The following is a 12,760-nucleotide window of genomic DNA, read 5'->3' on the forward strand; positions in this document are numbered from 1 at the left end:
CCAGTTATTTTGTATGTCCGCGACAAAAATAAAATATTGATCAAAACGTCCGTCACAAGCTGGCATGGTGATGACCCCTGTACTTGAGCAAGAGTACAAATGTATTGGCATCAAAATATATTTACAGTACCAAATATAAAAGTACTTGTTATGTTATTAAATGTTATGTTGTGAAAAAGGCCTATTTCACAATCATATTATTGGATTGTAATTAGTAATGCATTCATGCATTAATGGGATCATTTGCACACTGTTAGCTCAGAACCTGGCAAAGCAAACTCTCCCCTCTAAATAAAAATGACTGTTTAAAATAACTCCAACCCATAAACCTAACCTCTAAATGTTGTATTTTGTCTGAGCAATGTGCGCTGATGCAAACAGCCCAGCGTGCGTGTGTGTGGCTCAATACCAGAAACACGCGTGCGCGCATGCGTGCGTGCGTGCGTATACTACAATGAATATGAATTCATATAATACAGTTGTGTGGTGAATATATTATATCAACAGTCTATCAACAATCATATATTAATGAAAATGTACAGTCTATCAACAATGAATATATTAATGAATATGTACCAACAGTAATCCAGAGTGAGGTAAGGTAAATATAACAGCCATGTAGTAGTGGATACTAAAGTGGTGATGAGCTTTATTGATCGATTGATCAGAAATAGTCAGTAATCAATAATTGTGGTCTTTCTTAAATGTTAAGCCCGCGGCTCACCTCCAGCCTTGCTTCTCACAATTGGCCCAAGTTTAAGTAAGTAAGTACATTTTATTTGTAGAGCACATTTCACAGACATCAGAGTCACAAAGTGCTTCACAACAATAAAAATGTCAATAATAAAATAAGAAGACATAAAACAAATCGGCATTCAACGGTGAAAATCAAGTTATCAAGAAATCAAATACAGGATTGTGTTACAACACACAATCTGTAATCATAAAAGGCTATGTAAAGGCTTGTTTGAATAAGTGAGTCTTTAAAAGTTTTTTAAAAAGATCCACATGGAGGACCTTTTTTTTAGGTGGCAGGGGAGATCATTCCATAGCCTGGGGGCAAAACTAGCAAAGGCTCGATCACCTTCAGTTTTTAGTTTTATGGGAGGAACAAGGAACAAACAGCTTGGGGATGAGGATCTCAGAGACCTTCTGGGCACATAAGGTTGGAGTAGGTCACATAGATATGGAGGTGCCTGGCCATGGAGGGTTCTGTGTGTGATTACAAGAATCTTAAAATATATTCTATAATTAACTGGGAGCCAATGCAACGTGCAATCCACTGGACTAGTAACAGACAGGTTGGGAGTCAGGAAAGGGTCGCATCCATTTGTAACAGGAGCACATTGACAGGTATTAGGCCATAGTACAGTATATAGGCCTTGTTATGAGCAGTTCCACTGCAGCCACTAGAGGGAGGCAGGGAGCCCAAGAGCCCTGTAGCCCAGAGCTCTGCTGTAGCCAAATACATTGTAGTGTAGAACAGTGGTTGTCACAGTCAGGCCCAGGGACCCCCTGGGGTCATCGAGGGGGTTCCAGGGGATCCACATCTAAATGATTGATAGCTAGGAACCAAATGGACCCTTACAGGTCTCTAACTCTGAGAGTGTACAAATGGAACCAAATGGACCCGTGAGGGTCTATTAATTTGGTTCCATTTTGTAGTGGAACCTCAACCTGTAGTGGTTCCATTTTGTAAAGGAACCTCAACAATAACAAGTGACATCAGGGGTTAATTGATATGGCGTAAACATGCTGATGAATTGGCCCAAGTGAAGTAATTGCATTCAAATGAGTGTCGAGCAGCGGCTATCAACATGGGGTCTGAAGACCCACAGGGGTCTACGGGGGTCCCAGCTAAATGATTGATAGGAACCAAATGGACCCTTATGGGTCTGTAACTATGGCTCTTTACATAACCCATAACCTGAAACTGTACAAAACCTGTGAAGTTCTGTGATTTGTTTCCATTATAATCAGAACCAGCCGAAAAGGGGGAGGTATGTCATGAACAAAACCTCATAAAAAAGAGAAAATAGACGTTCTATTTAAATGATAAGTTCTGAGTAATGGGTTCCCAGAACTCAGGGTAGTGCCACCTCCAGAGAGGGGCCCATAATTAGGTTCTGAGAACCTTCTCTGAAACCAAACCGTAGTGTATGGAAACAAATCCAGAACCTGTGAAATACGTCTCAGGGTAAATATCACTTTGTCTAAAAAGGAGCTTTAGGGCGCGCTCCCACCGCACTTTTATTTTACCTAAGGGGCGGAATCTGCCAGTGCTTTGTCAATGCAAATGTGTGGATTCTTGGAAAAAATCTGCAAGAACATGAATCCACAGCATTGGCAGATTCCGCCCCAGAGGTAAAATAAAAGTGCTGTGGGAGCGTGCCCTTAAGAGTGTACATAGTGTACATTAGATTTAAAATAACTCTAATGGTGGTCTGTGGCCTAATGCATATAAATCTGTAATTAAAAGGAAGAAGAGAATCTCTGGTGTTGAACACTAAAGCTCCACTTCAAATGGGTTTATTAGACAAACTCCCACAAGATATTCCCAGTAGAATGAGGATTCCAGTCTCATACAGTAAAATGTACTTTTGTAAAATGTACTTGCAAATAAATTAAAAATTACTTATCATGTACTAAGGTTTTTTGGTTCTATCATCATCCAGTAAGTAGGTGTAGTAGTAGTAGTAGGTGTCACACAAACGGTGGGTATTTCATACACATTGGTCGCTGGGCAGGTGTTCATGGTCGGGGTTCCAGGTATTCCTGCCGAAGCACTCTGCAGCCTTCCTGTCACACTCGCAGATAAACATCTCACATTCGTTGTTTTGGCCTGAGGGGAAAGTAAAAATTGCAAACGTTGATATATGCATGGAACTTTAGGTTAATATTGTAAACAAGACCAGTGGTTCTCAACCTTTTCTCAACCTCATGATATTTTGTTACATTATTTCTATATTAATGTTATGATATTATCAATAAAATCTTAGCGTTTGCCAATGGTTGAAAATCGCTGAACAAGATCTTACAATACTCAGCCAATCTGAATCAACTAACTCAACTAAACGTTTTATAAAGATGTGGGTTTTTTTTACAGCAAGAATGTGTCAAATAAATAGGGACCAGTTCAAGTGTATTTACTTAGACAGGTTGGCTTCCTAACGTCGTGGTCACAGCTCCAGGAGTAAAGCTCGATGTAAGGGTGGTCAATGATGTACCGGCACTCGGGATGCTGCTGAGCAGCAGCGTAACAATGGTCATGTACCTGACAGCACCTAGATTTCAACGAAGAGACAATAGGCTCTATTCACAGCAGCCATATTATGAAGACATTCACAGGTGTTACCAATGATACTAATGAAGGCTCTGTTCCATTTAGTGTAGCACAATGGTTTCCACGACCCCCATAACTCTGAGAGTGTACAAATGGAACCAAATGGACCCCTACGGGTCCATTTGGTTCCATTTGTACACTCTCAGAGTTACACACCCGTAAAGGGCCATTTGGGAGTGTTTCCAGTGAGCCAACATGCACAATATCAGCACCCTGGCTCTGTTTGACCAGAATGGAACAGAGCCTTCATTAGTATCATTGGTAACACCTGTGAATGTCTTCATAATATGGCTGCTGTGAATAGAGCCTATTAAGTAACAATAGTCATGTACCTGACAGCACCTACATTTCAACGAAAGAGACAAATATGTAACAATAGTCATGTACCTGACAGAACCTACATTTCAACAAAAGAGACACATATGCAACTAGAAAAAGTGCTCCTCGGAGGTAGGTTCTTGTGGTCTCCTGGTGGCGCTATAATAGGCCAATGTGAAAAGGATGCCATTTCTTCTTAGGCCTTTCACGCAATCGGACACTGCATTCATGATTTGAGGCACTTTGTTCCAAAAATGTGGTTAGATAAATTAGACTTGCTGGTGGCGCTATAACAGGCCAATGTGAAAAGGGTGGCATTTCTTCTTCTGCCTAGTGGGAATGTGCGTGCAAAATGTCACGTAAATTGCACACTGAGTTCATGATTTGGGGCATTTTGTTCAAAACGGACCTATCCTGCAAACTTTGGAAGCCAATCTTAGCCAACGAAGATGGAATATGGAAAATCGGACAGATTTGTGTTGATCACATGACTAAAGAGATACTTGTGTACCGATTTGCATGACGTTTGGATAAAATCTGTAGGAGTAAATGGGTTTTGCACAAATCGGCCTCCTGATGACGCTATAACCGGCCCATGTGAAAGCAGAGGTTCTGAATTGGCATCCATGGAGTGTGTGTGCACAGTTTCGCAGCGAGCGGGTGCAAAACATACTCTCTTGCCATGCCTTTCGGCCTGGCGGAGAAAATAATAACTACATTGTTATAAGAGTTAATAAATAAAGATGTGTGTGGTATAACAATTGATATAAATGCATGTGGAATCAAATGTTACAGGTGCATACAGAAATGCTTGTGTAATCTTTTTGTGCAGGCCTCATCCTTGAATGTAGCACTTACAGAATATTTAGTTCATCAAAAAGTTTCAAAAGAACATTTTATCTGGAGTCAGGGAGTCATACACCTTTTTTGAACAAGAGCTCTTTCAAGGTTTAAGGTCTCTTAGAACGGAGAGAAACAATGTATAATTTAAGGCATGTGAAACACAGCTTTGGTTTGTTTTTTAAACATAAGAGACGTTTTTCATCCAAAAAAAGTTGACAGTGAAAACATAACATTCAAAGAATGGGAAATATCCATTTGTTCTTCCTACCCGGTTTCATCAATGCTGTCCATATCCTACCTGGACTGTCAGTCAGCCATTGTAAATTATTTACAAAATAATTTGTCGGACCATGAGTTTATCGCTGGCGGGCCAATTCTGGCCCTCGGGACACATGTTGCCTACCACTGGGTAAAGTAACTAAGTAAAATGTATTCTATTTGAGGTACTTTTACTTAACTTGACAAAGTTTGAGAACCACTGATGTAGGCTGATCATCACTTATTGGTGGTGAAAGGGCACTGACCTGTCCAGTCCGTCCACGGGGGTCCCGGAGCCTCCCAAACCGCAGTAGCAGCCATAGTCAGCATAGTCAAAGATGGGCGAGCTGTCCGGCATCACACACAGCATCATGGCTCTAAACTGGGCCAGGGACTTGTCATGATCAAATGGACCTGTGATATCGTATGGACCTCACAAATATAGTAATGCAAGTAAACACACACAATTAAATATCCCCACATAAATGCATGTACATTACACTCAAACAGACGCACATATTGAATGTATGTATGAATTTCCAATAATATCTGTTCATATGACTGACCACCATGCTTGTAGTCAAAAAAGTCATGATCAGCAAGTACTGCACTTAAAGGGATATTTCACTTTAAAAAGAAATCGGTAATTTTATCGTCTACTCAGGCTTTTGTGAACACCCTAGACAGTTTTTAAGTTGCTTTATTCAGTATTTAGATATTTGATATTCATTTTATCAGACACACCCCCTCAAAAACCTACAAAGTAACTAGTAACTAAAGTTTTCAAATAATTGTAGTGGAGTAAAAAGTACAATATTTAAGTACAAAATACAAGGCTATCCATCTCTACTCTCTCTCTCAGGGGCGTCAATTGGGTATGGCAAGGTATGGCAGGTGCCATACCTTTTTTTTTTAATAAAAAAATCATGAACAGTAGCCTAATGCAGGTGTAAGCCCATTGTGTTTGTATTGTGTTATAGTTATTATGCATAGTTTTCTATGCATTTCGGAGGTTTCCAAACAAATTTTGGGCCGCGGGGCTTGGCCGCACGCCCAGGATAGGTGTCCCATAATTTAATCTCTGGGAGTTGGCAACCCTAACCTTGCCATGAAGCCACTGCTCTCTCTTTCTCTCACACAAAAGGCAGAGAAGTACAGTACGCGCTGAGTGACTCAATGAGTCTGACAAACCAGATAAACCAGAACACCCATATCTCAAGTCAATGCTTAAGATTTTGAGAATGAGAAGAGGTTCATTTATTTTCAAATGTCTACATGTTTACTGAATGTTTACAGGGTTTTCCTTTTTGTTGTTTTTATAGGCTTTGAAGTGCAAGTCATGTGGTGTTCAGAGAGTAACAATGTTCTATAAATGTGTTGTGAAAACATTACTGCAATGCATTGATACTAACATTTGCTTTTACTTTTGAATACCAAAGTCTTTTCAAAAGCATGTACTTTTGAATACGTAAGTATTTTTTAGCAAATTTTACAACATTTGTAAAAGTGCTACTCACCAATAGAGAGGGCTAAAGCCACAAGAAACAGGCTCTGGAGAGTCTTCATGTTCACTGTGCAGACAGTCAGCCAGAGCTGGAGCTTTTCAAATCATGGGAGGGATTCCTTTTATCAAGTCAGGTGTGACACGTTGATACCTGCCCCCTACACAGTCAAATCCAGAGTGTTGTTTTAACTGAGCAGTGGAGGAAGAACTCAGGCTTTTTACACAAGTAAATGTAGCAACACCACAATGTAAAATTTAAATTCATATTTTTCTTGATTACTTGAGCAAGAGTACAAATGTATTGGCATGTAAAAGTGCTCGTTATGCAAAAAGGCCCATTTCGCAATCATATTATTGGATTGTAGTAATAGGAATCGGATTAAAAATGCACATTTGCACACTGTCAGCTCGGAACCTGACAAATCAAACTCTCCCCTCTAAATATAAATTACTGTGTTTAAAATAACTCCAACCCGAGCCCATAAACCTAACCTCTAAATGTTGTATTTTGTCTGAGCAATGTACGCTGGTGCAAACAGCCCAGCGTGCGTGCATGCGTGTGGCTCAAAACGAGACAAAGTGCATAAAGGCATACTTTCAACAGGTATTGTCGTAATTCTGAGTTTGTGTCAGTCTTTATATTTGTCACATTGTAACGCAAAGTGTAGCTCGGTCTCCACCTCTCCTTGAGAGCAGAGTGAACACAATCTCTTCTCTAGGCAGCCAGTTCTGTTTGTGTCTGCCTGTTTCTACTGCCAGGTGGTCGCTGAGTCTGTACAAAGTCAAAGTCTTCCTCAGTTTTGGATCAGTAACACTGTTAAGTGTTACATGTTATTAAACAGAACATGCATTTTCAAGTTCGGGATACCAATTTTGAAGCGGTTCCCGTAGGAGACAGAAAGGAGACTCTTATGTCTCCTACCAAATCAAATTATTGGCTTAGGAATGCGACAAAAACAAAAAAATATCCATGAATTCTAGTCTCCATGGGGTGACTAATCCATAGGAAAAAAAGTCATTTTGGGGGTGAACTATCCCTTTGAAGCTGGAAACGCATCTGTGTCATTTTAGATTTCTTTGGCTTTTCAAAAATAGCAGATACACAAGCTCATATCTGCCATCTTTGAAAAATCGTGACTTTGAATGCAGTACACCTATTGTTTAAAGCAAACATTTTCAACTCAAATCTTTGCTTCTGGGGGGTCCCTGGAACAAAATATTTGGAGATGGGTCTCTGCGGCCAAATACATTTTGGGGGGTCCTTGACATGAAAAGGTTTGAGGACCACTGACATGGAAACATACGTTTTTCAGAAAACTGTTAGGATAGTAGAATCGGCCTCAGGTGTTAATGGGCTAATATGAATGAACAATCATACAGTCGATTGTGGTTGAACTACCTTGCAATCTGGACACAGGATGCTGTTGTCTGCCTCCATGGAGTTGACACAGGCGGTGCAGAAGATGTGTCCACACAGCAACACCAGGGGCAGGTTGGCATTTGCTCCATCCTCTTCTACAGGACAACACCAGAACACAACCAGTGGTGGAAAAAGTACTCACATGTTTTACTTAAAGCTGCTATAAGCACTTTAAGTAAAAGTATCAATACTGCAATGTAGAAATACTCTGTTACGAGTAAAGGGCAAATGTTTAAAATGTTACTTGAGTAAAAGTACACAAGTATTAGCATCAAAATATACTTAAAGTAACAAAAGTTAAAAATGTTTGAAAATAGCAGATCTACAAACTCACAACGGTATGCTGGGGCTTTTTGTGTTATCCTTTTAGCATAATATTTGACTGTAGGCCTACTACTGCTAATAAAGCATTCAATCAACAAAACAAAAAAACGAAGAGAAAATAACATATACATTTTGGTAAACAATGGTACTTTTACTTGAGTAAAAAATCTGAGTACTTTTTCCACCACTGTTGACGCCTTACGTAGATATCACATCATCTCCATTTGGACCGCTGCTGGTCCCCGGACCCGAAGTTGAGAAACCGTGTTCTAACAGTGTGGTTATCAACGCAAGGTTGCCATGGTTACACAACTCTCGCGAAGATTTCAACTGACAGGTGGGAACTGACGTCACCTACGTGTCCCTCTAATGTTGCCAGACTTTACGAGAGAAATAAGCAACCAGGTCGATAAAAACAATCCCAAAAGACGCAACCAGTTTTACAACTTGAGCCCTTATCAGCTTTTTGAAAATAGCAGATCTACAAGCTCAAGTTGTGAGCTTGTAGATCTGCTATTTTCAAAAATAATCTTCAAAGAAATGTAAAAAAGGTTCAATGTTGTGAAACATTTTAACAACCCCAATCTTGTCCTTCCTTGGCACAAAATTGTTTACAATTAATTTAATAAACACAATTTAGAAACGAGCCCAAATAATCAACTACACTTCAGAAACAAGCAAAAAAAAAAAAACGTAACCCGCAACTACCAATATTTACAAGCGATGTAACAGAAAAACAAGCCCAAAGTCGCTTATAATAAGCGGACATGGCAACGCTGTCCCTCGCGTGTAACCTGGACCAATCAGAACGCTCGTTGACAACGGCGCTTGAAGTGATGATTTTAAACCCGAGCAACGTTTATGAAAGCCACATTTTGAATTACTGCACGTGATTGGACGGAGGACGGTATATAAACAGTAAAAGTATCAAACGTGTCTCATTGCTGATCAAACTACTGAACTAAGAGCCACAGTATTTTTGCATCGACCCTCTGTTTGAACCCACACACCCGTCTGACGTTATGACCAAACAAGCGCGGTGCCAACGGTCCGCCGGCAGGCGGCGCGGTGCCCCCTACACCAAGCGGATCCAGTGCAACTACGAGACCCTCGACAAGTGTCCTCGGCGACACTGTCCCTTCCGCCATGATGATGATGTCCGACTGCCAACGTTAAGATCCTCTCATCAGCATCATCATCATCATCCTCTTCTTCCCCGACTTCCCGTCGCTGTGGTGAGGCTGGTGAGACTGGAACACACTGCCTGGAGGATACAGCCAGCCTGCTTACAGAGGGAGGTAGTTCATCAGGTCTACTCCTCCACCAGTGCTGCTGAGACCACCACCACCATGATGGAGACCACCGGTACCATCGCCAGCATCCTTAAAGAGTCAGAGGAGCTCCATCAGGAGGACGAGGACTTTGGGAAACTCCTGAAAGAGTTCCTGGAAGCAGAACTTCCACATTTCCTCAGCCACTGCATGCAGGAAGAGGAAGGTCAACAAGCTCGTTGATGCTCTGATCTTCTAAAAGACAAACGAAACGGGTCAACACTGCTGCCTTGACCGACTCAGTCCGAGTGCCACTGCTGAGAGGTTTGTTAGACCATACCTGACTGGTCCCAGGTTAAGAGTCCAGACAAACAGCAACGTCTCTTTTTTATGTATTCAGGGAGGTGTTTCACTGAGGACAATGTATGGACAGGAGCGCTCTTATTGAGGACAATTTATGGACACAAGCTCTTTTATTTGAGGACATGAGCTCTCTCCTTGAGGACAATTTATGAACTGTACATTGATGCCACAACACATGCACTTTGCAGTCCTGGAGTGCACACACAAATCATAAACATTTTCTCATACAATGTACATATTTATATTCATCTTATTTGTTTACGTTTTTTAGGTATTACATAAAGATAGAGGCATTTTTTCCATTAAATGTATATATGTATATCTTTTTAAAATGTATTAAATAAAATGATTGACAGAGTATGCAGTCTACTGAACATTTTTTAAATGAACCAATGTTTGCCCTGTGAATATACTGCATGTGGTCGATAAACTAACAAGATTGACCTCAGAGCACTTCAAAACTATTGGAATTATTCAGCATGACTGGTAACAGAGGCAACCATTATTACTGGTATAACTTGTACATGTAGATAGATTACAGGAACAACAAACATACATCACTGGGATAATTCGTAGATTATGACCGGTATTAAACCACTTGACAGCATCATCTGTGTTTAATCACTTTCAACCTGGCATCCCTATTTTGGCCATGTCATATTTTTGTGCAATACCATCATTTGACAAAATATAAAATAGGGCTAAAGCAATCAATGAAGACACCAACTCCAGCCACACATTGACATCAAATGACTTGAGAATGTTACAGTAATGGAAGCAGAACCTCTGCTTTGCAATTGGTCCAGCTTGAAGGTTTTTTTTAATCTCATAATATGGCATTTAAAACATACTGTAACTACTTAACCGCGCCCCCAGCGCAATACTATTGGCATTCACTGCTCCCTGTAGTTTCAGGATGGGTAAAAACAGAGAACACATTTCATGTAGGCCTATGTGCATATACAGTGACCAAAAACACCCCAAGGAGTGGGAACCATTTTCTATTATTATTATTATTATTATTATTATTATATTACCTGTGACCTCACCAATCACTGTAGCTCAGGACTTGGTCAAATGGCGTTGCCATCCAGGAACTGGGAGTGCTAGGCAAATTGATATTTCTGACCTATTTTCCACAAATGTGAAGGTATTGACATGGTTCTACAGAATGTCAGTAGTAAAAACAGGGTTGTACAATTATATAATGTGAAAAAAAATCTTAAATCAAACTGTCTACAATGGGAAGTTATTTACATAGAAAGTCATTGACCCTATATACTATGCATACCTTTGCTGTCCAATGATGGTACCAAGTAGATCCAGTTCAACACTGGGTAGAGAGTTGTCCACACAGACAGCCCAAAACAAGAGAGTAACCACACCAGGAGGGCACTGATTTGCATATTTCTTTCACCAACGTTTTGGTTATTTTGGTGAAGCAGGAAATTCAAACCCTCTCCAAAACTGCATTAGTTATTTGGAAATGACACAAATAAGAGTATTCATACGAGGTTGAGCTTGTTCATGTTCTCACTCAGTCCAGGAACAGTCACAGTACGATGATCCTAGTAAACAAAGCCTTGTACTGTATGGACAGCACAGAAAGCAGACCTCCAGGTTTATCTGAGGCTATTTCAGCTTCTTGTGTGAAAACATTCATTTTGTCTGTTAAGAAAATGTTTTTTTACACAGATTTTCTTCGCCGATTGTACATTGTTTGTAGAGTTAATGTTAGATTTTCTTTTTTCTTTTGGAGACAAAGATCATTAATCTATCACTAATAGTTCAAGGCTCTGAATGATGCCTGGCACCACAAATAGCCGATCTACAAGCTCACAACGTGTCAAATTCGCAATGTGTTGTGAGCTTGTAGATGTACTTTTTTTATCACACAACACCATCATATGACACAGTATAAATGGGGCTTCATGCTCCCTAGAACATTGTACTACAGCACTTCATTCTGCATAATGGTTTTGATGAACCCTGCTACCTAAGTTATTACATCAGATTAGCTTTTTGAATGTGAAGATCCAACTCTGAAAAAACAAAACATTCCATATCAATCAACAAAACTGACAATTTTAATCTGTTGTTAACAGAAAATAAACATTTTTGTTCAATATTTAAAAGGTGAAAATAAACTATACCTCTGTACATTTATATACAGAGAAAGTAGGCCAAAATAAGGTTAATAAAATAAAATCTATCTGTAGGCAAATGACAGATAAAACATTTTCTATATTGAACTATTTGAACATAGTAGTAGTTTCAATCTGCCTATACATAGAATAAACATATTCAATAAATGAAGCAGAAAAAACGAAATAATATGCACTGTACAAGAACATTATGTACACTTAAACTAACTGAAAAGCATCCGCTTGAAGCACAACATCAAGCTGGATGAACGTGTTGTTGCACGTTTCTAGAAGAGAGGGAAGATATCAATAGATTAATTTAAGACGTGATAAAATACAGAAGAAACAACAACAACTTTCACTTTAGGAAGAGTATAAGCCACAAACACAATGCTTGAATTACCACTTATTGTTTAATGCAAGCAGCGATCTACAGGGCTCAGAGAGTTTGACACAAAGTGAATAACAACACAGCATTGAGTGTGTGGCTTGTCTCTCTTTCTAGGGATGAATATTAATTATGTCTTTCACATGAACCAAACGCACCAGACTTCGTGGTGTGTAGCCTCTGTTCTGTCAAAGTCGGCCAGCAGTCTGTTCACCAGAGTCAAGTGGACCGGCTCTCCCTTCTCATCATACAACAGAACTGTCAGTTCTGGCTCTCTGGCCTGGAGGGATGTACGGGAGGGAAGAAGGGACAAAGCCATTAACTAGCCACTGTATTTGACATAGTAAACTCTTGACGTCATACTGCGTGACAATCATTTTAGTAGTCTTTTTTTTGGCAACATTTCTGGTCTGCTAAATAAAAACTGCAATTCCCCGCATTCATTTAGAAACAAAACCACGGAAGTGACGCTTCAAACCGAATGCTGGAGGGTCCTAACTCCGACGATATTTTAGAATGCAACAGCATCATTTTCGTAAATGGTATCTATCAACTTTAAAATACATAAATACGTTTCTGGTACA

At 39.9% G+C, this 12,760-nt stretch overlaps 2 protein-coding genes across 5 annotated transcripts in view; both read right to left on the minus strand.

Moving 5' to 3' along the window:
- Positions 1–2,513: 2,513 nt before the first annotated feature.
- LOC311035507 (phospholipase A2-like) lies at positions 2,514–6,379 on the minus strand. 4 transcript variants are annotated; one of them, XM_084043766.1, is made up of 4 exons: positions 6,280–6,379; positions 5,029–5,144; positions 3,151–3,284; positions 2,514–2,842 (listed from the first exon to the last, which is right to left on the minus strand). In XM_084043766.1, exons 2-4 carry the CDS (start codon positions 5,133–5,135, stop codon positions 2,724–2,726), a joined length of 360 nt encoding a protein of 119 aa, XP_083899892.1. In that variant the 5' UTR covers positions 5,136–5,144; positions 6,280–6,379; the 3' UTR covers positions 2,514–2,723. The 4 variants fall into 4 exon arrangements, with proteins under 4 accessions (XP_083899892.1, XP_083899893.1, XP_083899891.1 ...); XM_084043767.1 differs by having other exon boundaries at positions 5,029–5,139; positions 6,280–6,374; XM_084043765.1 differs by having other exon boundaries at positions 5,029–5,176; positions 6,280–6,347.
- A 5,936-nt stretch (positions 6,380–12,315) lies between these two features.
- The window catches only part of LOC311034507 (RING finger protein 17-like), a gene marked incomplete at both ends in the record, with an annotated part of 43,506 nt that continues 43,061 nt past the window's right edge, over positions 12,316–12,760 (minus strand). The window contains one exon of the mRNA XM_084042386.1: positions 12,316–12,456. Within this exon, the coding sequence (XP_083898512.1) occupies positions 12,316–12,456 (141 nt within the window). The remainder of the gene's footprint in view (positions 12,457–12,760) is intronic.

Source organism: Gymnoscopelus microlampas (assembly GCF_963454915.1).
Source record: "Gymnoscopelus microlampas genome assembly, chromosome: 19".
NCBI classification, from domain to species: Eukaryota; Metazoa; Chordata; class Actinopteri; order Myctophiformes; family Myctophidae; genus Gymnoscopelus; species Gymnoscopelus microlampas.